The following is a 27,264-nucleotide window of genomic DNA, read 5'->3' as shown; positions in this document are numbered from 1 at the left end:
TAATGAAACAAGATTGTGTTAATAAGTGTGACAGCTAGGTGAAAGGAACATGGTTTCACACACTACTTTTTTTTTTTTTGAAAATTTGTAACTGTCTGTCATGATCAGCCGTGTCCCAGCCCCCACAACTCTGCCTGACACACAGCAGGAATGTAATAAGTGTTCAACTGAAACAGTCTTGCAGCCTGAATCATATCGCCTACAGGCTCTCTAAGCACAGAGCCCGAGTTCTGGGCAAATTTCTCAAATTGCTACCAGTAAGTGAACCTTGATCTAACAAGATGTCTCACTGTAGCTGCAGCACTAATACTGCCCTCTGGAGGATAAAAGACAAACCACAGGGAAACCCTTCCAAGTTTGTTCCTTCTGCCTCATGAATGTTAAAACAAGCCATACACACATACACATTTATCATTAACTCTTTATTTAAATGTTCCAAGGATCCCAAACACCATTTAAAAATTAAAAGTGCAAAGCACTCCATCGACAAAAGCACGAGTATCACAATTCATGATACAGCTTTTACTCCAACAGTTTATTTTACCTTTTATTACAAAGGCACAGAAGTTATCTGAGACCTCAGATATTTACCTCACTGCATGTTAATGTTGCACTGCTACGGTGCAACTTAATATAATTATTATAAAGCTCATGATGCAGTTTTCCATCAACTCATAGGAGATATAGACTCTTTCTATAAATAATTAAAAGAAAGACTGGACTTAAAAGCAATATAGGCACAACAAAGGGGACCTGAAAATTTCTGTAAGAGCAGTTATGTTTCTCGGTGGAAATTAAGACTTAACTGTGAAACTCTACTACCTGCAACAGGTAAACTGGACCCAGTTTGCCAAAGAACAAAGTAAAGTGAGCAATTAATTTCTAACAAACTAAAAAAATATTTTTTAGTAAACTCCTTATGAAAGCAGTACTGAGATCATTCATAGATGCTTCCATCATTCCATCAGTTTCCAGTCTTTAAAAATATGTACTTTGCAGGTCCAAAGTTCTGGATTTGGTTGTAGACACCAAGGTGGAGGTCCCGTGGTCGCCTCACCGGGACACAGTGGCCCCCCCGACTGAGTCACTGCCTGTGCTGGTGGCGTCTGGACTGGCAGTCTGTTCTGTTTTCTGGTCGGCACTCACCTCCTCATCTTCAAGAGGTCCAGAGCTGGCTGCACTCTCGTCCGTCAGAGCAGTCCCCTCTTTCCTCTTTTCTGCCAACACCTCCAGCCCCATCATCCTGAGATAATGCAGCCTTTCATTCTTGGGCACAAAAGTTCGAATTGATGTCTTTCCCCGCCATCCACACAACACAATGGGACACTGCAGGGTATCTGGTTTCCTACAAACAAAATGGCTTCATGTAAGTATTAAGTCTTTCATCATTGCCTCCAGAGGTTTAATATGCAGTCTCTCAAAAAAATTATACCACTAAACCACTGGGAAGGCATTTCAGTCTGTGATCCTATGGATTTTCTCAAAGATCAGCTTCCTCCCTCCTACCCTGAATATCATCAAACACTCAAATTGGCCAGTTTTTCCTTCACTAGGTGGGGTGCTTTTGCTCTCTGTCCCATTCCTGGAAAGTGCTGACAATTTGGGACCTACTCCACTAAGCATTTCTGTCAAGCTCCAGTGGTTACACAAAAGCAGGGTTGGTCCCCTGTGAGCCACTGGGGAACCCCCATGCCCCACCCTAGAACAGCACTGATGCTTAACAGGTAACCCAGGCACTGAACCAATGGAAGAGAGGGCAGAACATAATCTCTTTTAATTGTTCAATCTTTCCATTTATTCTGTTTAAGACAGAAATTAGGATTAGGTTCCTAAAACACACAGAACACATACTATGCATTTTATTATCTAAATAAAAATGTTTGGCCTGAGCTGAACATTATATAGAAAATATTTTCATGATGATATAATACAAGAATGTAGTAGTTCAGTTCTAAATTTTCCCTATATTGTTTTAAGGAACATTCATAAAAGGCTTCTTTCTAAGCACAACCACAACTCCCCAACCATAACACCAAAGCCCAATGGCAAGAATATCCCCACTTACGTAGGATCAGGCTCGTACTTCAAGACGACGCTCCCCTTGACTGGAAGAGAAAGAGACAAGCATTGGCCAAGCTTCCTACAGTGGACACCTCTGTTTATATGGAAAGAGAACAAGAAATAATCTACACTTTGGGGTCTCCCGGATCTCAATGAAGGACTTTTCTTCTAAAAACATGAAGGCATCGGCCAACTAAGCACCAAGTAGGGCCATCAGAACAACATGGTTCAGGACAATGTGGGAGAGGACCAAGACAGACCATCGGGATTTAGGTGAAGCTACTTAGAAAGTCTCAGACACAGGGAGGTGGGACTAACTACTGGTTAATTCTCAAAGTTCAAGGTTAGATAAAAGCTCCAACTCCCAGAAACAGCATGAAACACATAAAAATTATCAAAAATTATACTTCAATAATCTACAGGATTAAAAAAGTACAAATGTGCCGAAACCGGTTTGGCTCAGTGGTAGAGCGTCGGTCTGCGGACTGAAAGGTCCCGGGTTCGATTCCGGTCAAGGGCATGTACATTGGCTGCGGGCACATCCCTGGGATGTGCAGGAGGCGGCTGGTCGATGTTTCTCTTTCATTGACGTTTCTGGCTCTCTATCTCTCTCCCTTCCTCTCTGTAAAAAAATCAATAAAATAAAAAATAAAGTACAAATGGCTCCTCTATCCTCTAAAATAATCTCTACTCTAAATTGAGGTTATGCCTGAGGAGATAAGAGGATTCGGACTCAACACAGCATGTGCTATGTTCTCTAGGACTCCAGTCTTAAATGTAAAGCAAACTATGACCTCAATAACCCATTTGTTCAAGTTTTCATCAAATTGAGCCAGAAATATTGAACACATAAAAGTTAGTAAAAGTGAAGGTGAAGGGATTAGAAACCCCTCACCCCACCCAAAAACAACTCACAGACAACAGTATGGTGATTACCACAGGGAAGGGGAATGGGGGGAGGTAGAAGAGGGTAAAGGGGCCTAGAAATGGTGATGGAAGGAGCCTTGACTTGGGGGTGATGAACACACAATACACAGATGTATAGAATTGTATACTTGAAACCTACATAATTTTATTAACCAATTCACCCCAATAAATTCAACTAAAAATTAGTAAGAGTAGAATTATTTTTATTCTTAAGTAAAAATATCACTCAAGTGATCTAAGTGGAGGTTTCAGAAATATAAAATCAACAGTGTTACAAAAATCTGTTTTGGGTGAGAATCTATTTTGGCTGGCTAGCAACGCCATAGCAAGATTGCATATTCTGCTTTAATAGGATTGATAAAAATGCATTCTTCGCTGTCACATGGGTACCTTTCCTGGTGGGCAGTGACATGGAGCTCCAGCTGGTGGGCTGGCCAGGCCCTAATAACTGCACACCAATGGCAGCTAGGAGATGCAGGGTCTCCCAGAGTCAGAGGAAGGAGAACAGCCTTAAGGTGCTCTTTTTTTTACAAAATATATTTTATTGATTTTGTACAGAGAGGAATGGAGAGAGATAGAGAATTAGAAACATCAATGAGAGTGAGTCATCGATCAGCTGCCTGTTGCACACCCCCTACTGAGGATATGCCCGCAACCAAGGTACATGCCCTTCACTGGAATCGAACCCGGGTCCCTTCAGTCCCCAAGCCGACGCTCTATCCATTGAGCCAAACGGGTTTTCGGCCCTAAGGTGTTCTTGACCGTAAATACAGTGAGACCAATTATGTTTCCATAAAACCCTCTGGAAACCAACAGTCAGTAAAAGACAGTCACAATGTACTGAATATAAGACTAAGATTCAACAAGAGGAAACTCCCACAGCTGTACTGTCTTTATATAAGGACTAGTGAGGCCTCCACACAAGTTAAAATGCTTACCCAGGTCCTTGGCTTGGATGTATGCCTCATTGCTAAGTTTTCTAAGAAATGGATTTTCCTGGGTTAATAGAGTTTTAACATCTTCCAATGATACAGTGATAATTCTTGAATTAATAAATGGATACAATGTATAGATTCCCTGTGGGAACAAAGAGAGGTCACTTTATGAATGGAAACAATCACCTGGTAAAGTGAGCACCACACTGTCCTCAGGGCCTTCCCAAGGACCATGTCCAGGCCTCACCTCACTATAGCCCTGGGCAGGTGCAGCAGCACCCTCTGCCCGGAACCTGTAATAATCTGTAAGCAAACTCTCCCAGAGCAGGAAACCCAGCCTCAGAGAGTGCAACAGTGAGACTCAAATGGCTGGTAGTGCCAGCCCAGCTCTGAGCTATCCAGACCTGTCGGGTTGGCTCAGAAGCTCCTATTTGTGCCCAACTGCTTCCCATTTATTTGTGGCTGGTGCTGTCCAAATCTGTTCCCCAAATTACCTCCTGTGCTAACCGGAAAGCACAATCAAACTCTTCTCCACTGCTATTTCGACACCAGACTTTTATCCCAGTATTAATAACCTATAAGTTAAAAAATATGATGAAACACACACAAATAAAAGTCAGGATAATCAATTAAAATAATCCCTTCTACCTTGAGAAGGCAGAACTGTAAGTACTAATGAAAGAAGGAAAAGAGAAATGAAGAACCTTGGAAGACCAGGAAACTTTGAAAATGCAGGACTATGTTAGCACATAGAATGAAGGAGCAAGGATCCTGTCCCCCTGAAAGCCCCTGTGAACACCAAGTCCCAGTCAATGTTATGAAACTACTTTGACCTCATGGACCTCCAGACAACACTTGGAGATATAATGCATTAAGTACATAGGCAAAGGGAAAAACAAGTTAGGAAAACAGTAAAGCAAATGGAAACAGGGAACTAAAAGTAGAAACACTCTAGAGAAAATACAATAGAAATGACAACATTATACCACAGCAGCAGCAGGCAGACCCTCCAAACCCGTGACATCTACCTCCCATGACACATTGAGAGGGACAGTGGGACAGAAGGGACGCAGGCTACACATACTGGACTTGGGAGAGGCAGTGCCAGAATCTGCTCCTCCCAAGGAAACCTGAGAAGGAGTCCTCAATTATGCATCAGTCCCCATCTGTGACCTGTACCTTCATCCTCTCACTATTGTTCAGCAGCACGTTTCTCAGTTCTTTGGAAACCATGTAGAGTTGTCTCTTCTTCCCTTCTGTAGTTCGAGTTAACAAATTCATCCTTGGGAATGAAGGATCCAAAGCATAAAATTTCCTACAAATAAAGCAGAGGTGCTTATGAATGTAATTCAAAATTTAATAGACTGTCTTTAAACACACCCAATTCTCCCCGACAAGACAACCTAAGTGACCATTCTGGTAAATATATACAAAAACTTAATGAATAAGGAAGAGAGAAGTTGAGACTATTATCCTTAGCATATATTCTCTCTGTTCTGCCTGGAGATTCCCAATCAAGGCCCTACCCAGCCCCACTATTCCTCATCTCCTAAATTGGAACTGAGTAAGGCAGCCTTGGCCACTGATTTCAAAATTCAACTGAGTAATTTACATTCAGGATCTGAGTTGAGTTCTTCCCTATCTCCACTGTCTTTACCTTTGGGCAGTCTATTTTCTCTGATTACTGCTCACTTTAAATTGAAAGGTTCAGTAAACACACCCTAAAGTTTCACCCAGCTGTAACATGCTATTAAAAAGTAAAAATACAGTTATACAGAGCTAGATAAAAATAAAACTATGGATAAATGTTACCAATTATATATTTATAACCCCACAGTGAATTTATTTAAAGAATCAAAAAAGACTGAATTAATCCTTACTGGATTGGTGGAAATAATGGGTCATCTTCAGGAATAAACACAAATGGATCTTCTTTAAATCCAAATAACTTCATTTTCTTCGATGGAGGGGGACTAAAGGAAATGAGATGAAATCAGTCATCTGAAATCGGAAACAGCACACTCTTCCCTGCCCTCAACCCTCACCCCCAGCTCTGTGCATCACGGGGCTTTATACACACGCTCCCTCAGGTCTTAAATCTCTGCCCCCAGACACAAGTTCCACACCAAAAGCTCCTTAACACTGAACTGAGTACTTTGCCAGCCAAAATGTGTTCACACTGCCTGCTGAAAAACCACCACAGGAAAGGTTCTGAGATACCAGTCCATCTACACAGCTGGGAAGGCACTAGAATGTTAAGACTCAAGACAGACCATGTTTCTTACCCACACACGCCATCTTTCTTATTTCCATTATTCTCTAAATCCTCAGTCCTTTCTATTATTTCTGCATCACCAATTCCAGTGTCCAGTTTCCTTTCCAGCTCTGAGGGGCCCTCAGCTTTCTCTCCCGTGGGAACTGCAGGGCTGGACTGCACAGGGTCTCTTGGCTTCGCAGACTCCCCCTGCAGCTGTCAGAGGGAATAGTAAATCTATTTACACTCCAATCCACTTTGCACTGCTATAAAAAGTTAATAAAATGGAACTTACAAAATCAATCTCAACTATTTTCCTATAACATTTTATAGAAAATATAACATCTTGCTGTTATTTGTAAATATAACACCTTGCTGTTATAAACAGAACTCATGGACATTGTTTTTTTTAAATCACTTTTCCATAATCCCATAAAAAGCATAACAGCTGGCAGGTAATGCCAGCTCGTCTTCATTTAAAATGCTGCCGGCATCCACTCTGTATTAGGCACACTGAGAGAGGCAAAGGAGTCAACATAACCCCTAAATTGTAGGCAGGGTGGAAAAGACAAGTATAGGAATAATCACAACGTAGGAAAGGAGCACCTGGAGAAACTTCGAAAATCAGAAGAATGTACCTCCAGAGACAAGGAAATACCTGTTGAATAATATGATAACTGAACAGGGCAAAGGTATAAATGTGGTTTTGAGAAAGAGCAAAATGTTTTACTTATGTTAAATGCTCAGATACTTTTTATATAAAGTCTTAAATGAAAAATTATTTAAAACGATCTGTCCTTTCTAATAAGTCCCAAGATTGGTAAAAGTAGTAATTCCCAGTCCCTATGAAGTGAACTTACAAATTAGACACCTAAGCACAGAAAAGTTCCCCAGTTCACAAAGTTGTAAAGTGAACTAGCTGATTCTAAAGCTATTAACATTATACAACACTGCCTCCCAGAGAATAGTTTATTTAAATGTAGAAAAAGGCAACAAACAAAACCACCACCTGAAACTGCTTGGCAAGGCCAGCAGTGGCCCACATCCTTTCTACCCCCATCTTCGCTTCCTGAAATGCTGCCTCTTTTTCAGAGTCCATATCAAATGCCCTTTTCTCCACAAAGCTTTCTCTGCTCCATCCCAGCGATCTAATCTCACCCTCCCAGGAACACCAGCAGCACTGTGCAAGTACGGCTTTCCCTGATGCAAACTCTGGATTAGTGTCCACATGTTTTCACTTCAACTAGATGCCAGAATCATGAATACGAAGAATCTCAGAAAGGCCCAAGGGGCACAGGCAACCAAAATATATTTACAGACAAACAAAATAAGAAGCTGATATGAAAGAAAATAAGTTGTTCTAAAAAGTGTGATGCCACAGCAGAGACAGACTTAACAAAAAGTTCAAAACCCATTTACATAGGTGATCATAAAGCAAAATGTCAGCATAGCCCCAAATTCAAGTGAATCTAAAGCAAACTTATGTGAACCGATCTTCAACCTATGTGTGGTACAGTTGTCTGACCCCTGCAGAGGTGACTAGTGTTAAGATATCTAGAACATAATATCTATACTACTTTTAGAAACTTAGTATAAAAGCATATAAAATACCTCATTAATAACTTATTTTGATTATATGGAAATAATATTTTAAATATACCGGGATAAACAAAAAAAAAATTTTATTTCACTTTTCTTGGGAAAAGAGGCTGCAAGAAAACCGAAACCACACATGTGGCTGGGGCTCCTTTTCTGTTAGCAGTGCTTTGATTGGCCAGCTCTCCTCCCAACCAGGATGTTAGGGATCAATTAAGAGTCAAGACCACCACACACAGACCTTCACTCTCTAAGGGAAATGCTCTCTAGCCTAACACCAATGCCATGGTGACTACCCAAAAGTGCCAGTTCCAATCCTGGGCCAATTTGAGGCTGTATACTCCTATATTAATCTGGATTAGCCATATCCCAGAAAACTGTTTACTTACTATTTCTCCAGAGTCTAAGCATTATTTGTCCTAATTTTTAAGCATGGATCTGAAAGAAATGCAGGCCTTCAGACTGTGACTCCAGGCTAAGTTCTATGAAGGCTGACATACAAACTAACAAAATAATGCCAAACTGATGAGGAGGAGAGTACATGTTAAATCACAACTTTGTGTCAAGTCTCGAAAGGCAGCTCTTTCTCAGCCGTTCTGCTTCACAGTTGCCCTTACAATGACCCAGGAGGCAGTTTAGATCCATTGCAATAGGTCAGGGCCAATCCACGCCTTTTTAGCTAGGCCTGAAAAAACTAATTATTCACAGCCAAGGTGAAGACAGGCTTGAGGTTAGAAGAGCTCCATCAAACTGAAATGGGCTAAATGGAACAAACCTACAGGGAATTACAGAGTTCAGAGCCAGTTTGAGGGTAGGGTGGGGGATACTCTGATTTTGAGCCACAGAGCAGTCTTTACATGTTTTCAATTTTTATTAAATAGTTAGATTTAAGCCCTGGCCAGTGTGGCTCAGATGGTTGCGCGGCGTCCCGTGCACTGAAACGTCTGCTGATTTGATTTCTACTCAGGGCACATGCCTGGGTTGCAGGCTCAATCCCCACTGAGGGGGACATCCAGAAGAGACTTCTCTCTCTTCCTTTAAAAAAAATCAAGCCCTGGACAGTTTGACTCAGTGGATAGAGCATTGGCCTGAGAAGGGTCCCAGGTTCGATTCCAGTCAAGGGCACATGCCTGGGTTGTGGGCTCGGTCCCCAGTCGGGGGCGTGCAAGAGGCGGCTGATAATGATTCTTTCTCATCATTGATGTTTCTATCTCTCTCTCTCCCACTCCCTTCCTCTCTGAAATCAATAAAAAGTAAAAAATAAAATGTTTTTAAAAAATCAACAAGAATCTTTAAAAAAAATTAAATTTAAGGTGCAGAAGAAAGGAATTTTCCAGACTGCCTTTTCCACTTACATATCCCTTATAAGAAATTGCTTTTTGTTTGGAAAACTGAACATTTAAATGAATCCCTCCACACACCATCAGGCCCATCCCCCAAAACACGTTCCAACTGACCTCTGTCAGCTCCTGCCTTGAATGCACAAAGAGATTACATGGTGTGCTGTGGTATTTTGGAAGACGTTTACCTTTGGTGGACGTTTATTCCATGGCATTGAAGACTTTTTCACTAATACTGCCACAAAGAACCCTCCAGTATTTTGATGATGTGGTAATATTCTAAGACTAAACAAAAACAAAACACAATTTTCACTTTTTAACTGATCCAAAATACATTCTTTTAATATTAAATATTAAGACAAGTACTACAAAGATGACCTGTGATAGAGAAGTGATATCTTGTTAATATTCACACAGCCCTCATTCAAGGAACGGCCAATGTGTAATATGCAGAAAATTAATGCAATATCTAATGTATTACTATTAGGTTCTAACTACCTTCATTATTCAAAAAGGCTCAATTCCAGCAGCTAACAGGTATGGAATTCTCACGTGTTAAAAAGTTTACATATCTGAGGCCAGCCAGAGGCACAGCCCAGGCCTAGCAGGAATGCCCAACCTCCCCATTGTCCCCAAACTCTGAGAGCCCCAAAACTCACCACCGCTCTAGATGCATCGCCTGCAACTTCTCTGGGTCCTTTGGTGGGAACATGGTTGGCCGAATCTGGGTATGTCTGCTGTGAGGAACCTCATCCCATTCTGCAAACCACTGCCCATCTTTCGTCATTACCTACAAAATGAGAGGGGAAGATTCTAAATCACCAGCACTACCTAATAAAAAGGGGCCAGTGTAGATATTCTCAAAAATGATAAATGGTGATTTTCATTTCTCTCCAAAGCTAGGAAGACTATTTGCAAAGATAAAATTGAGATAAATAATCCAGGCCTGTTTTTCTCAGTAGTCAGAATTGTCAACCTGCACACTGAAGGGTCTGGGTTCAATTCCTAATCAAGGGCAAGTACCTGGGATGCAGGTTTGATCCTCACCTCCAGGTGTCCGTGCAACAGACAACCAATCATTGTGTCTCATATCAATGTGTCTTTCTCTCCTTATTTCACCCTGCCTTCTACTCTCTCTAAAAATCAATGGAATAAATATACTATCTTCAGATGAAGATAAAAATAAAAAAATTAAAAAAAAAGGAAATAACTGTTTATTCTGCTAAACAGGACATTTTATAAAGCATTTTCCATGTGGAATTTAAAAAAAAACAAAAGCCTCATATTATTTCTAGTTTAAAACTGAAAAATGTATTCTTGTATATTACAAATGAAGCTTAAATCTCAGCCAATAAAATAAAGCAAAGCTGAACTTACAGAGATAAAAAAATAAACAAAGCTGATGTCCAATTAGGAAAATGAGGCAGGAAAACTCTTCCATGGCCAGAGAAAAGTATTTGTATAATCATACTATTTATGTATGTATAATCTTGAAATTGATTCTAAAAAGCATAACCAAAGCTATTATTCAAGTTACCCAAATATGGATGCTTAGAACTTTCAGGACTATGAAGGCTGGGTGGGTTGTACCTACTCTGTTGAGCAGGGTCCTCACAAAAAGATTACCTTCCATTGTGTGAGTCCAGGCATCCATTTCAGTCCTGGCAATTCAGAAGACACATCAGCAAGCTCCAAAGCACCTACATATCAAAAAATAAAATAAAATAAATTTTTCCACATGATGCCCAGTGAATGAGATGCAGATCACATACTGCATGATTCTCTATTTAGGAGATGTCTGGGTGGGGCAAAACTGTATAAACAGAACATACATTCGTGGTTCTTAATGGAAACAGAGAGTGACTGCAAATGAGCAGGAGGGCTCTGCTTGGGGTGATGGGAATGGACTACTAGTAAAATCATACTGTCGTGAGGGCTCTGCAACAATTTAGTAAATTTACTAAAGATCATAGAATTGTACAGCTGAAACCAGTGAGTGTTATGGTATGTCCATTGGAGCTCAATAAAGCTCTTGGACCAGGGAAGAGCTGCAGAGTCCCAGGACGCATCCAAGGCTGACTGATTCCATCACCAAAATCAAATTCCATGACCAAGATCAAGTTAAAGACATCACCAGGCTAGAACTCAGCTAAGGGAACCCTCCTGGTGTTCAGAATTGGCAGTCAGATGTTGTGGATCACCTTCATGCCTTTATGGCTAACAAACATCCCAGAACCAAAAAAGTAACATTTTAAAGTGAACTGTGGCAATTTTTAAATACTCAGTTTTAGGTCCAAAATAAGTTTTCTAAAGCTGCCCATTAGGAAAACAGCCTAGTTTTAAAAACACACGTCCACATAGCAGTATTACCAGAAGCTGTGAAAGGGGCAGGAAACCTTTCACGTGAACTACCACTCACAGGCCACAGACATTAATTTGACAGCTTCACAGAAGAGGAAACACCAACAAAGCCCTACATAAGCTACGAAAATTCAGACAATAATTATAGACAGCAAAGCAAGAGAATACCCAACAAGCATCTAGTAGTGAGACACCTTTGACCAAAACATTGTATTGATTTCCACTAGTATATCTGAAGAAACTTACTTTAAAAAGTGAACACTAACAGTGGAGGTTCCCAGAAACTGGTTTCTTCAAACACTGTCTATTGCTCAGTATGCCTGCCTGCCTACCAGTATTTGGGTCAGAAGCTGCCAATGCTGGCTCAGTTTTGTAGACTGAATGTTTTGTGGGCTGCCCTTCCTCTAGCTAAGTCTCTTGAGTACTTTTCAGGTGGGGACCACACCCTGTCCTGTCACAGCAACTGCCAAGTGCAAAGCTTAGCAAAGGTCTATGCTACCATGAAGCCATGTCTACACAGGATGCCTGTCACCGAGGACTGAGAAAGAATCTACAAGCCTGAGACAACCATATGTTTAATGGTGGCTGTGAGAGCAAGATCTAGACTGGAAACCCACCTGCCTAGTCACTGAGTGGGATGCCCAGTTAATCTATTCTATATATACTAGAGGCCAGGTGCATTAAAATTCATCCACTGGAGAAGGGTCCCTCAGACTGGCCAGCCCCTTTCTCACAGTCCAGGAGTCCTCAGGGGTGGGAGATGACCTAAAGATCAGTGGAAGGCAATACCCCCATCACACCTCTGCTGCTGCCACTGCTGGCAGCACAAGCCTTGGCTGGCCCTGGGCAGCTGGGGAGCTGAGGGGACTGGGCGCTGCCATCTTTGTGAGGGTGTGACAGTCAATTAGCATATTCCCTCTTTATTAGATAGGATAAAAGCCTAAGCGACTAGCCAATCATTCAAGTAGTAGCTATAACATGTATTGACCACCAGTGGGCACACACTCAATGCAGGAGCTGCCAAGCTGTGGTGACTTAAGAGGAAGGAGCCCAATTCTAGGGTGCATCACATGAGAACCGCCCTCTCGCAATCAGGGACCTGTCAAGGGGATGTCAGAGAGCTGGTTTTGGCCCCATCCCCTCAGGCCAGGCCAAGGGTCCCCACTTGTGCACCGGGCCTCTAGTTTTCTATAAAATTACATCACCCACAGTCTTTCTCTTCATATACCTTCTGAGATAAAGTATGAACATAACTGTGGAGATTATGACCATGTAAAAAAACATCTCTCAACTATCACATCTTTCTGTAGACCAACATAAGTACAGCAAAAACAAAACAAACACAGTAAATGCAGGCTGAAAGACAAGAGTGAGCACTGACTTATACATAGATCAACCAGCCAGTGAAAACCTAACTGGAAGTCCACAGCCTGTTGTAGATACCACCAGAGGAAATGCACTCTTGTCTTAACTTCACAAAAATGCATGTAGTAAATTTGATAGCACTCTGTTCTGGAATGAAATTCGCAATTTCATTCTATTTGAAATTTCTCATTATTTGCTTTAAGAAGAATATGACAGGAACCCTGTGCACTGCTGGTGGACTTATAAAATGGTGCAGTTACTATGGAAAACAGCATGGGGTAGGTCCTAAGACAGAATTATCACATCACCCAACAATTCCTCTTCTGGGTATTACACCTCAAAAAACTAAAAGCAGAGCCTCAAAGTTATTATTCACCATAATATAATGAGGAAGTAACCCAAGTGTCCATGGATGGTATACATACAATGGAATATCATTCAGCCTGAAAAAGAAAGGAAATTGACATATGCTACAACACAGATAAACCTTGAGGGTAGTATGCTAAGTAGGCAAGTCACAAAAAGACAAATACTGTATGATTCCACTCATGAGATACCTAGTCTTTTCCAACTCAGAGACAGATACTACAACAATGGGGAGAGGATAATGGGGAGTTGTTTAATGAGTTCAGAATTTCAGTTTTATAAGAGGAAGAACTCTGGAGACTGGCTACACAACAACGTGAATGTACTTAACACTACTGATCTGTATACTTAAATATAGTTAAAATGATAAGTATTAAGTTTATGTATGTTTTACCACAATTACACTGATAGAATCTGACACAAATATTCACACTCAGATAATGGGGCAAAGTTTGTAATTCATGAAAAACAGATCTATTATATAAGCTTGTTTTCTATTAGAGCTATCTCATTTGTTTCCCATTAGAGCTATCTCATTTTAGGGTTTACAGGTTAATAATATAAACAAATGCCCCAGGAAAAGATCTATAGAAGTATACAGTATAGCAGCAATTTTCAACCTTTTCCATCTCATGGTACACGTAAAGTAATTACAAAAATTCTGTGGCATACAGGCTGAAAATCACTGCACTATAGCAATAGTAGTGGAAAGTCTATACTTTTATTAATACAGCGTGCTTACCTTCACTTTTTTCTAGTAAAGATGCTATGACTGCTTCATCTTCAATGGGATTCAGTGAACACGTAGAATACACCATCCGACCACCTTCCACTAGCTGTTCAGCACCCCGTGTAGCAATCCGCAGTTGTAAGCTAAGGGTTGGATATACTAAGTCACTGAGACCAAACACAGCCAGAGAGTGCATTCTTTATGGGCACCCTTTATGTCACATATTCATTATAAGTTTTTATGACAGACTCACAATAAAATACAAAGTACTCTAAAATAAATAATTTCAATTTTTTAAAAACGCTTAAATTCTAATGAATTTAAAATAAACCTACAAAAGATGTTTCATCTATCCTATATAATAAAAGGCTAATATCCAAATAGACCGAACAGCAGAACAAAGTGAACTGGTTGCTATGACGTACGCTGACCACCAGGGAGCATGTGTGGAACATGGTGGGCACTGGCCACTGAGGGATAGTGAAGATGAGCAGGAGTGCCAGACCAAGGTGGGGCACTGTCTCTGTCACTCGGGCAAACCTCAGGTGGTTACTAATAATTCTTTGCTCCCACATGCCAGTCCCACCTGGTGCTTGCACCCACTGCCAGCGCCGGCCCTGCTTGCACCCACAACTGGCATTGGAGCACCACTGCTGCTGGTGCCCGGCGCCATATCTGAACAATCGGTGCCATCAGCAGGTGTGAGCAGTGGCTGCCAGCCCTGACCACCCGAGGGCTTCTCCCCCTCCCCCTGCTCCTGAGAGGGATCTGAGCAGCAGCTGCCACTTGCACCTGCTGCTGGTGCCAGCCTAATTACTCCACACCATCAGCAAGTGGGAGAGGCTGCGACAGGAGCAGGGCTGCTGGCAGACGGGACCATGGCAGGAGGGGCTGGAAGTTTGAACGGATTACTTGCTATGATGTGCTTTGACCACCAGGGAGCAGCGTGGAATAAAGGAAGTCCCTAGCCAGCAGCTGGGGAATATCAGACCTCATCACAGGCCAAGCCTAGTGCATGATTTTCATGCATCAGGCCTCTAGTGTAAATATAAAAAAACACCTATTTATATAAACACTTGTTTGTGGATTTCCCCAGCATGTTGACAAGCAAAGCATAAAGTGATTGACTGAATTCAACATATTAGATGAATTTCACTATTAAAAAGCCTCATAGTTATACAAATACTTGATTTTTCTTTTCTATGAACAATTTGTAGCCTTCAGTACATTCTAATTTTAATGCCTATTTCACAAAACAATTTTATTTATTTAGCAGAAAAACAAAATCTGGTGCTGAAGTTATTAATGATGAACATTCTTTAACTACTTAGACCATCCACTGTTATACATTTAAGTTAAGAATGTATGATTTTAATAGTAAATGAAGAAAAAATAAAAACTATTCGAAACAGGAACTTAAAAAATCCATAGGAACAGAAAACTGTAATACACTAGACATGACAGAAGTTATTTTTAAGGTATGAGATTCTTTTTAAGAATTCTTCAAAAAAATTTTAGGGATAATAAATATCTGAGATAAAAATGTTGAACAAAATAAACACAAAAGAACAGGAAAACAACTGGTAAAACAATAAGTAAATCGTCATTTCATTTTAAAAAAATTTGAAATGTTATAGGAAATTCTTATAAAATGCATTTTTAATAAATGTGTATAATCTTCAGTTTACTACTCTTAAAGATTTTAAAAGCAATTATTTCTGATATACAAGCAAATTCCCATGGAGCAAGTTACATCATTAACACTCTGATGCTTACACAGAGTCAAAAATCTGGATGCCCAATTAGGTGATGCAACAATAAATTTTGACCAACTGATTTGTCAAACAATGCTGCCAGCTATAAAGTTTTACTTACCCATGCAGCTGCAAGCTATTTAAGGTGGTCCACTTTTTCCAGACATCGATGTTTTTTCTCATGGTGCCATCTCCACTGGAAAGATATTTAAGAACTTAAAACTTTCTACAGGGAGATGATTAGAGTTTAACAAATATGTCACATTCAAGCTAAATTATAAAATAGGCATCCTATCTACTAATAAGAGTAACATGCAAATTGACTGTCACTCCAACACACAAGATGGCCTGCAGGGGAGGGCAGTTGTGGGAGATCAGGCCATAGGGGAGGGCAATTGGGAGGAACCAGGCCTACAGGAGAAGACAGTTTAAGGGGGAGGGTGTGTGTGTGTGTGTGTGTGTGTAAAGCTATTAAACCCTTGTGATCATTGGAGGGGGCAGTTGGAGGACCAGGCAGCAGGGGAGAGCAGCTGGGAGGGACCAGACCTACAGAGGAGCAGTTAGGCATTAATTAGGCTGGCAGGGGAGTTGTTAGGGGGTGATCAGGTTGTTAGGCAGAAGCTGTTAGGGGCAATCAGGAAGGCAGGCAGGCAAGCAGTTTGGAGCCAGCAGTCCTGGATTGTGAGAGGGATCCCAGATTAGAGAAGGTGCAGGCTGGGCTGAGGGACACACACACCCCTGTGCAAATTTCGTGCACTGGACTGCTAGTAAATTTTATAATAGACTTGATTCATTAATCTCTCTGAACATGTCTATTTTTATCTACCCAGTTTTTCTGAGCTAATTCCTGCATCTGTTGCTTTTTCTGTCATTTCATTTTCCTTGATGGTCTAGTACTGTGGTCGGCAAACTGCAGCTCGTGAGCCACATGCGGCTTTTTGGCCCCTTGAGTGTGGCTTTTCCACAAAATACCACGGCCTGGGCAAGTCTATTTTGAAGAAGTGGTGTTAGAAGAAGTTTAAGTTTAAAAAATTTGGCTCTCAAAAGAAATTTCAATTATGTACTGCTGATATTTGGTTCTATTGACTAATGAGTTTGCCAACCACTGATCTAGTCACATGTCCTTGAGGTGCAAAGTTTGCAGGATGAAAACGTCTTGAGACATGATGGCTTTCGTATAACGGCAATGGGTTAAAAATCTATATTTTAGGAATTTTTTTCAGCTCACAACTTAGTGCTCATAAGGTCACTTTATTTTTACAATATTGGTATAAGAAATGAGTTAGGCTCCCAATCAAATGAACAAGGTTTTAGGAAAACATCTGATCCAGAGGAAAATTATAAAATTGCAATCTAGAAAAAAATTCATTTCATGACCAATTTTAAATTTTACTTTAAAGGGAAAATTTTCCAGGTATTTAAAAAACTCAACCATATTCAGTGCTACCAGCATTATTTTCAAACTCAGTTCTGTTACTAGCAGTAAATCTGTCACTTGTTTAAACAAGATGAAGTTAATACTGATGCATCAGTTAAATACTATACTTAGTGCTAACAAAAGTTTTGTGGCAGTTTTTGAACTCTAGCCTCACAAAATCATGTGCTGAAAAGCTATTAAACCCTTGTTATCATTGCCTATGTCACAGCCTCAGAGAACTTAACAGCCATCTGTAGTTTGACTAATTTCTTTCTGAAAAACTCATTCAGTTATGGCATAAAACTTTAGTAAAGGCAAACTCTAAAAACCTAAAGTTTATATGTAAAATGTGAAGAAAAGTATGTGAACAGATACAGTAAAATCAGTTCATCAAAAGTTTGAACTCCCAATTTCACTATGCTAAACAATATAAAAGTCACAAGTAAAAACGCAATGTGTTTTTATTTGATGACTGTTTTACATACTCACTGAAGTACAAGCATATACACTCAGATCAACAAATCACTCCAATTGACTACATCCTGAAATGCATGAGTTTATGATGCCCTTTTCCTCTCAAGTATTTTCTCTCTTCTTTTAGACTACCAAAACCACCCCTTTCTTAACTGTGCTCCACATGCTCAGTCTCTGTATTACTAAAACTCTATGTCTGTCTTCATACCAGCTACCACAAGAATCATACAGACAACGGTGTGTTCATGTGCAGTTTCATTTCAGTCTTTATATGATTTCTTAATGGATCGTGGGCTTTCTGGTCCTGATAATATAAATACCTGCATGGGACGTCACACAGGATGCGATCGTAGAAGAGAACCTCTTTCTTTCCATTCACATCTATCATGAGTCTTGGTATGCTGGACGCATCGTGGTTGACCACCATGATGCAGGGACTGCTCAACCTTTTGGCCTGATGAACAAGCAGATAGCAGCGCTTGTTGTCCACATCATTTGCAATGACAAATCCCTCTGGGAATATAAAATTGTAGTGTTGGGTGACATGCAGCACAAGTAAATTCCTGAAATACATAACCTGTAGGCTGGCATGTGAAAGGTGAGGATCCACGAAACTTGAGTCCTGAGTGTGAAAGATTGGCTAGGACTACAGGAGTGATCCAAAAACAGAAACCCCGGTGCTCAGCATGGATCTCAGGGTCCCTTAAAATTTTAAAACCTCAAGATTCATTTGTTCAACTAATTATTCACTTTGTACCAATTATTATGCCAAAAATGTATTTTCTTAGTTGCTATTAATAAATTAGGAGGATGAGGTGAGACAGACAGGTGTACAAACTAACAGAATCACCTGACAAGTGTTTTAAATACTGCGTGTTGCTGGAGCACCATTCTAGTCTCTGGATCAGATTCTTGGGGTGGGGTCTCACACTCCAGAACATTTAAAAGCTGTTCCCTGGAAGACTCTGAGTCGTACCACGGCTAAGTACCTGGTGGAATGTTTCCCGGGTGCCACTTCCTCTCCCTTTGGCTTCTTTCTCATCTCCAGCAAAAAGGCAAATATGTCTAGTAACATTTTATAATCAATATTGCTCTCTTAAACGAAGTAGGAGATAAAGATACATAAAAATATTAGAAGACTAAGACTATAGACAGTATTTTTGTATCTTTATAAAATCTCTATAAAGGAGCATCACTGATACTACAGTAATAGCTGCCATAATCTGAACACTTTGTAATCTTGTATCACACACTCCGCAAGTTCAGGACTGATGGCTCATTTCATACGTGATGCCTGTAGTAATATCACCTAACTCACCTCACAAATGGTGATGGGATTTGAATTCGGGAAGTCAGACAGTAGTTCTTAACATAATCCAGTTCTACTTTCAGGGAGGCTTCAGGCAATGTTCTAATTTTTCCCTGTCTACATCCCACCAAAGTTGCATAGCTACCTCCAAACCCCAGTCCAATGCATACCTGGAAAGGGGACATTCATGTCAGCATGCAGCATTTCAATTAATTGTGTGGTCTTTGATCCAGGTGCTGCACACATATCTAAGATCTATTAAAAAGCAAGGAAATATTTGAGACTATTATTTTAAGAAATCAAACATTCTACATTTAATTTAAAACAATGAGTCATTCTAATATTTTTATTTCTATTCCAATACCTAAATATATTTCTTTATAGAATGAATCTACAACGTGAACTATTTAACTGATAGTTAACTTTATAGAATGAATCTACAACGTGAACTATTTAACTGATCTCGTAACATAGAATGCCCTCAAGTCATAGTTACAATACTCTCTCAAGGGACGGTAACAGACAGTACTACAAGCCAATAAATGCAATACATTTAGGGATGAATGAGTAAAGATACTAAATGCAAGAAGCACTAGAATATATTGCTAAAAAGAGAGCTATTTGGTCTCAAATCTCAGCTCAGCCAACGACTAGTGCTGTGACCTTGGGCCAATTACTTCAACTTTTCCTTATCTCCTTTTCCTTATCTGGAAAAATGGGGACAATCATAGCATCTACCCCCACAGGGATGTGTGGATAATAAAATTAATTCAGGCAAAGAAAAGAGTGCATGTAACAACCTCTCAACACATTTTCAATATGACTTTTAATCTGATTTAGTCAATCAACACCACTGCAGATAATCTGTATAGTAAATAAACAAATTAAGAAAAAAATTTTGCCTGGCCAGTGGGGCTCAGTGGATTGAGCGTTGTCCTGTGCACCTGGAGGTCACAGCTCAATCCCCAGTAGGGAGTGTGGAGGAGGCAGCAAATCAATGGATCAACGTTTTTCTCTTATTGATATTTCTATTTCTCCCTCTCCTTCTGTTCTCTGAAACCAATAAAAAAAATATTTTAAAAATAATTTTTAAGGAAGAAAATAGTTAAATAACATAAAAATCAAATAAGACAAAAATATGAAATACCTAAAAAAATTATCACTTTCTATTTATCTAAAGTGGAAAAAAATTTCATTATATTAGGAAAAAAGGTCTCAACCACAGAGCGGCACAAACACAGACAGCGGCCTTATAATACACAATACCTTATGGTGAGGTTGAGCATTAAGCAGCAATGGAGGAATCATACTAACAGCTTCTTGACGACTGATATTTCCCTTAGAAAATAAAATGTTTAAAAAGTAAGCAATGACATTAAAAAGTGCAGAAAAATTCAATACTGGAAATTCAAAATTTTAAATGCCACAGGAAAAGACCATAGAATCAATCATACACAGAACAAGAGTTAGGACTACACACATTAAAGAGGTAGGACAGAATTTCATACTAGTGGATACATACATGGTTGCTATCTAGAGGTCAAGTCAGAATGACCATTTACCAAAACTTACCTTTAAAAAGACAGTGCATTTTGAAATTGCATTAAAACAAAGGGAATTTTAAGCTTATGTAGTCCCCAATTCCTACCTTCAGAAGATCTAGAAGTTGGGTAAACATGTCTCAAAGGCAAACAATGCCAATGAAATATCTTCGGCAAGAGGAGCAGTCAAAGGGGGCCCAGTACAAAGTCACTGTTAGCAAGTTTTTCCCTCTCAGCTAAAACTACAACTTCTATATCTCAGTCTGTTACAAGAACAGCCCATGTCTCTTTCTATTACTGAGAACTGTCTCTCAGAAAGGTGAAAGCATTAATCATTGCTTTTCTTTTTCCTTTCCCAATATAAATTATTTAAAATTCTTCACTAAATTGTCTGTTCTAAAGAGTGAGTTAAGGCATCTCTGAAGATGTACGACAGTTTAGAATCAGACAAAATTTTCTTGATGAAGTCCAGCACTTGCCTCAATCACAACTCTATTTTAACAACCTTAAGAATGAATGTTTAAAAAGGGAAAGTAGCCCAGTTGGTGTGGCTCAGTATCCACATGGTTTGATTCCTGCTCAGAGCACATGGCGGGTTGAGGGCTAATCCCCAGTAGGGGGCTGCAAGATCAATTATTCTCTTTCATCATTGATGTTTCTATCTCCCCTTCTCCCTTCCTCTCTCTGAAATAAAAATAAAAATGAGAGAAACCTATAAAATATCAGCTAGTAGGAAACTTCTGCTCCATTACAAGGGCCTAAAAAGGGCTATCACTACTTACCCATCGGCCTTTTAGAATCTAAATACAGACTTGCACATTCATTCATACCTGCTAATTTTCACCATAAGGATTTTGGGCTGGAAATGAGTCTGTGAAAACTGAGCCTTGCCTAAACCGGTTTGGCTCAGTGGAAAGAGTGTCAGCCTGCGGACCGAAGGGTCCCAGGTTCGATTCCGGTTAAGGGCATGTACCTTGATTGCAGGCACATCCCCAGTAAGGAGTGTGCAAGAGGCAGTTGATCGATGATCCTCTCTCATTGATGTTTCTAACTCTATCTCTCTCTTCCTCTCTATAAAAAATCAATAAAATATATTAAATGTGACAGAAACACATCAATTGGTTGCCTCCTGCATGAGCCCTGACCAGGGTCCAGGCCGGGAGGAAGCTGCAACTAAGGTATGTGTCTTTTACCAGAATTGAACCCAAAACCCTTTGGTTCGAACTCTTTACACTGAGCCAAACCAGCTAAGGCTTAGGTATTTTTTTGTATGTATGTATGCTTGTTATGACAAAAATGGAGTAGAGACAGGACAAAAAAACAAAAACAGAAGTGATAAAAAGTGAGTTTAAAAATCTCACTATTAGTAAAATAAGTAGCACAGCCATTAAAAAAAACATACTACTTTCTTGTTATAAGCACCTGGCACATACACTTGAGAGTGGAATAAGTGTTTGTCTCCTAAATGGCATGCTATCAAGCAGTCCTGTGCACACCCCAATTCTGCAGCCACCCAAACACAATCAAGCTGACAACCGTGATATATCCCTATCAAAGTTCATGGTTAGTGCAACCAAACAAGGTAACAGCTTCATAATCACAGATTACAGGTGAAAAATACAGATGCAGTTGTCTTTCCTATATACTTTATCTACTTGACCACTCCCATTGACAAATAGGGCTAAAAATATAACTATGACACTATTATGCATTTAAAACTTTAAGGAAACCAATAAGTCTAAAGAACTCTACTCACAGATTCCGTTTCGCTAACCAGAAACTGGTGAAACTTTTCTAATTGTGGAGACTTCCTCAAAATTTTTCGGCTCAAATTTGTGTGCCAGGCAAGTTCTTCAGGATACCTGACCAAAAAGAAAGTAAAATGTTTATGGACTGTATATATTAAAGTGCTCTCTCACTGACTTCTTGTTTATCCAGGTCATATAGCCAATGAAACACCCAAATTTGTTCTGCTTGCTCATCCATGATCCTCTCCAGTTCAGTCAGCCAACACTGATGATGTTCCCTGGGACACAGGAGCATGGTTCTTAAAGTCCCATGGCCCGGGCAGAAACAGAAGAGCCTAGGGGGCACTGGAGAGACACACACATGTGCCATCACAGTAAAACCATGATGATAATGTTTAGGATCTGACAAAAAAGTAGAGAATCCTCTGCTCTTCATTATATATGGTAAGTTAACGATGGCATAAAGGTCATCAGAAAAATAAAAAAACAAGTAAGATAATAAATTTCTTAAATTTAAAATGCAGATCACACAACCAAAATAATATGGCAAACCAAGTATCAAACTGTTTGAGAAGCATTTGATTACAATTTTGTTTACTGTATTTCTGAGTTTATGAAAAGAAAAGAAAATTATATACAGAAAACAGAATTCCCACAAACTTTCCTAAATGTTATTCCATTATGCACCACAAGGTTAAGAAGAATCTATACTAATAAAATGGTAATATACTATTAGAATGTCTTCCGGACATCCATCCAGACAAAGCCACAGCAGCTGCAAGTCCCAGGGCTCAGGCAGCCGTGAGCCCCAGTGACTGCAAAGCCAGAGGCTCAGGCCTCGCATCCAACAGTGGCGGCAGCAGCAGAGTGATTGGGGCGGCTCCTTCCCCTGATCACCCCAGTCACCCCCCACAGAGGGAGGCGAGACTACAGCTTAGGCCCGTTTCCCAAGCCGGCTCCCCAAGCCGGCTCCCCGTGGCTGAGGGGACCACCTCTCCAAAGTGCACGAATTTTCGTGCACCGGGCCTCTAGTATTATATATTTCTGCATTTTGAGCAATACAGAAAACCATCAAGCCTCTTGGTAAGTGTCTGCTTTACTTGCTTGCTGAGAGATGTATGGGTATCCCAAACCTGGTAAGTGAATTTGATTGAGTAAATGTTTATACAATAAAACTGCCATGTAGTTATGAGGGGGGAACAAAACAAAATGTAAGTATTGGAAACCCAAATCGTATAATATGTTGTCCACATGCTTCAGTTGTGTTCAGAAAAATAAAACAATCAATAACATGAAGATAATGACTGGCCATTATTAGACAGTGATTCACTTCTATTCTTCAACCACAGAGAACTTCAGCTGAATAATGATTTTAGCATTGGCATTTGTCATTGATTCAAAATGTGTACCCTGCACGTATCACTGATATGAACAGTAAAAATGAAAGAAAAGCAAACAAATCTACAGCCCATGATTAATGAAAACCTGACCCTGGTTTACAATTACTAAAGGATCTGTAAAAAAGAAAGGTAATATCATTCATTTGAATAGTCAAAACCTACAAAAGTTATCAGAAAATGCTGGTTAAATTCACAGTTTTAGAACAATTATTAAATATCTAAATATGTATGAATACACACACACACACACACACACAATTTTGTGAGAATCTTCAACAACTCAAAGTTGATAATCTGAAATGTGGAACTATAACAATTAAATGACTCTCAGGACTTGACCTGGGCCATGAAAAACAAGTAACCTACAGAATTGGCAAAGGGTGGGGGGGAGGTTAGCACAAAGATCAGGAGCATGCTGGGGCGCAAGAGACAGAAAGAGTCAGCTGGAGCAGACTTGTGCAGCTTTGCCAGGTTAAGGCTGTCATTTTTCTGAAAGTAAACACTCAGCAACAGTTTGACATGAGAAAATGAGCTTAAATGGAAATGGTAGAAGTGGTAACATCAGGGAAGCAAAGAGGTTGGATTGACTGGGGGGAAAAAATCATACATGAAAACATGCACAACAGTATAAAGTAATAACAATAAAAAGCAGTGGGTGAAAAATATGAGGATACCTCATACGTATGTTCAGGTTCTTTTGTGCTAATAGCAAATACATTACCAAGACATATATTCAAGTGACAAAGATTAAAATCCCAAACACATGCAACAGCATGGAGCCTTCTTGTACCTACCAACTCAGAGGTTGTGGAACTTCAACTTTCTGACCATCCACCTCCAGGTCCTCCAATTCTTTGAAATACTTGTTCTTTAAGCAATGTAGAATCTCTTTTGCATGGCTGTAAAAAAAACAAACAAAACAAGTTTCAAACCAACCTGAAAGGCTAATACAGTTAATCTTTTGGTGAATTTAAGATTTCAAGTGATCTAAAACTAAAACCACCTTTGCATGGAGAGAAGACATTCTTTTATTACTGTCTCTTTATTCCCTCAAAGCTAAACAATACTCGCTGTTTAATCACCAAAGGATGACAAACTAAATACACTTCTACTGCATTCCTTCCCTCTTAAATATTCCTACAGTTCCATTTTTGCTTGCAATTCATCTTGGAAGGGTATTAACACAAAAATGTATACACTTTAAGTAATTATAAAGGCAGTGTTTATTAAAATAATTTCATTTTCAACATGTGTATATATACCGTTTAGTGGAGGACACCCTTTATATCCTATATAATAAAAGGCTAACATGCAAAGCAACTGAACAGCGGAACAACCCGTCACTATTACGAGCACTGACCACCAGGGGGTAGACACTCAATGAGGAGCTGCCCGAGTGGTCAGTGCACTCCTACAGGTGGAGCACAGCTCAGCCATAAGCCCTGAGCCGGGCTCATGGTCAGTGAGAGCAGCAGAGGTGGCAGTGAAATATGGTAGCAACCATACTTGGGTAAAAACTGCTGTTTGAATTTTAACCCTGTTATTCTGGCTTCTGTATCTGCTTAAAAATAGGGGAGTTACCTCAGCTTCCAGGTGGAGACCTGGAGGCTAAGGCAATTTTCCTGTGCCTGGGACCAGAACTACAGGAGATTGATTCCCACTGACTCAGTAGCTTCAGGGGTAGAAACTGTATATAACCTTTAGAGATCAACTGCTGAGCTCTGCTTCTGTATTATCGGCTATCACAAGATAGGGCCATATTCCAATGTCCAGCAGGATGTTGCTGGGAACGACCCTGCTGGCTAGTCCCAGCCTTTGAAGTTTAGAATTTAGAACAAAGGAAAATTCTTGTGGTTTGGACCTTTAAAAGGACTTCCTACACCTGAAACAGTGTGGTCATGAGTGTGGCCACCTGTGTGTGGTGCACTTGTGGCGTCCTGGCCAGTTCAATAAATCCTTGCCTGCTTTTCTTTTTTAATCAATCATCAGCCTCCAGTGGTCTTATTTTGAACCCAGGGTTCAACCCACAACAGCAAGAGCCTCTCCTGCCTCCACAGCACCGCTAAGGATAACCCACTGCCGGCTTAGGCCCACTCCCCATGCCAGTCAGACATCCCTGAGGGCTCCTGGACTGCGGGGGGCTGAGAGACCCCCAAGGGCACGAATTTCATGCACCAGGCCTCTAGTGTGTATGTGTGTGTACACACACACACACACACACACACACACACATAGAGAGAGAGGGGGGAGAGATGGAGAGAGAGAAACAGCTTTATCCAAACTTGGTAACATCAGAAATTTTTTTTTCCTGTCTTGTAACTCCTTCCCACAGATCTAACACACAGTTCTGTGAATAAAGGAAGCAACATATTTATTCTATGAGGCGTTTCCAACGATGTAAGTCTATAAAGAAAGACCCATCGGGATAGACCTCAATGTCAGAAATTTTCTTTTCTAATATATTTTATTGATTTTTTACAGAGAGGAAGGGAGAGAGATAGAGAGCTAGAAACGTTGATGAGAGAGAAACATCGACCAGTTGCCTCTTGCACACCTCCTACCGGGGATGTGACCGCAACCAAGGTACATGCCCTTGACCGGAATCGAACCCGGGACCTTTCAGTCCGCAGACCAACGCTCTACTACTGAGCCAAACCGGTTTCGGCTAATGTCAGAAATTTTCATGTGTTTCAAAGGGTAGGAGTCGTGGCTCACGAACCTCCAAGGGGTCCACCCTTTCTCACTTTGCTTTTTCATTTCCTATTCTAGCCTTCCATCTCACATGCCTCCAGACCTCCTTGGTCTACCCTACTGGCCCCTGCGCTTCCTCCTCGATGCCTTATCACTCTAGGATCCACACCGCTGACTTGCAGCGGTTATCCAGCCATTTAACACCTCTCGAGAAAACACTCTCGTTTTTTAAAATTCAACCTCAGGCATCCCAACCCTTGAGGAAATAAATGCACTGGTTACCTCTTGTATCCAGTAATTCTTAAGGTGGCCGGGAGGGGCTCCCTGAGCGCTTCCATGAACTGGTCCCACTCGCCCTCCGGTACGATCTTGAGCTCCTGGTAGTAGTGTTCGAAGAGCTTGTTCTCCTTGACGATCTCGGGGTATCCGCCTTCCCAGCCCTGAGGGGGGGAAAAGGGAATTACTCAGGCTTCGGGGAGCCACCCCACAGGTCTAGGGGACTGGGAGGCCCACGTGGAGCGCGGTCCGCCTGGGCCCGGCTCCTACCGCGTCATGGCGCTTTCCGGCGCCCTCGGCGCCGTCTTCCGTTCCCTCGGGCCGCCGCCGCTGCTGCTGCTGCTGCTGAAGCCGCCTGCATCGCGCCCTCCGCCCCATGGCCCACGCGGTCGCGCACGCCGCCCGCACCCACCGACCCGCCACCGTTGGCTGCGCGTACTTCCGGGTTGCAGCTCAAGGCCCCCCGCAGGTGCGCTCCGTCTCTCCCGCGCCTGCAGAAAACCTGAAGACCAAGTGATAAGCACTGCGACCCCTACGTCCAGAAAACAAAGGGATCCGTTGACAGCCTGAGTGTGAAAGTGGCAAAAGAGAGCAGCCACAAAGGCATCTCTGAGCCGGGTGATAGGGTTCTCCGCGTTGCCTCAGGCAGCTTCGCGGACAGCCCGAGGTCGCGCATGCGCAGAGCGGTGAGAGCGCGGCGCCCCGGAGGGCAGGTTCCG

General features: G+C 41.0%; 1 protein-coding gene and 1 non-coding gene across 3 annotated transcripts; both read right to left on the bottom strand.

Annotated features, from left to right (window-relative positions):
• Positions 1 to 403: 403 nt before the first annotated feature.
• Positions 404 to 27,168, bottom strand: NSUN2 (NOP2/Sun RNA methyltransferase 2). 2 transcript variants are annotated; one of them, XM_036409385.2, is made up of 19 exons: positions 26,816 to 27,168; positions 26,552 to 26,709; positions 24,373 to 24,477; positions 22,187 to 22,292; positions 20,156 to 20,227; positions 19,060 to 19,144; positions 17,901 to 18,093; positions 15,811 to 15,885; positions 13,948 to 14,078; positions 10,740 to 10,813; positions 9,773 to 9,903; positions 9,302 to 9,398; positions 6,209 to 6,393; positions 5,804 to 5,896; positions 5,103 to 5,238; positions 4,418 to 4,498; positions 3,927 to 4,065; positions 2,066 to 2,105; positions 404 to 1,345 (listed from the first exon to the last, which is right to left on the bottom strand). In XM_036409385.2, exons 1-19 carry the CDS (start codon positions 26,921 to 26,923, stop codon positions 1,054 to 1,056), a joined length of 2,301 nt encoding a protein of 766 aa, XP_036265278.1. In that variant the 5' UTR covers positions 26,924 to 27,168; the 3' UTR covers positions 404 to 1,053. The 2 variants fall into 2 exon arrangements, with proteins under 2 accessions (XP_036265278.1, XP_036265279.1); XM_036409386.2 differs by lacking the exon at positions 4,418 to 4,498.
• Positions 25,885 to 26,015, bottom strand: LOC118704015. Its single transcript, XR_004983250.1, has one exon. It is a non-coding gene; the product is annotated as a small nucleolar RNA SNORA18 (small nucleolar RNA).
• Positions 27,169 to 27,264: the final 96 nt, after the last annotated feature.

This window comes from Pipistrellus kuhlii, unplaced genomic scaffold (genome assembly GCF_014108245.1).
Source record: "Pipistrellus kuhlii isolate mPipKuh1 unplaced genomic scaffold, mPipKuh1.p scaffold_m20_p_4, whole genome shotgun sequence".
NCBI lineage: Eukaryota > Metazoa > Chordata > Mammalia > Chiroptera > Vespertilionidae > Pipistrellus > Pipistrellus kuhlii.
This window is presented reverse-complemented; position numbering and strand designations above follow the sequence as displayed.

Excerpts from the sequence above, each read along its gene's own strand:
- NSUN2 (XM_036409385.2), bottom strand. The coding sequence starts at position 26,923 with ATGGGGCGGAGGGCGCGATGCAGGCGGCTTCAGCAGCAGCAGCAGCAG. Across the intron at positions 22,293-24,372 it reads GTTCCACAACCTCTGAGTTG|GTATCCTGAAGAACTTGCCT; the intron begins GTAGGTACAAGA and ends CTTTTTGGTCAG. Across the intron at positions 10,814-13,947 it reads TTTACTAGAAAAAAGTGAAG|GTGCTTTGGAGCTTGCTGAT; the intron begins GTAAGCACGCTG and ends TTTGATATGTAG.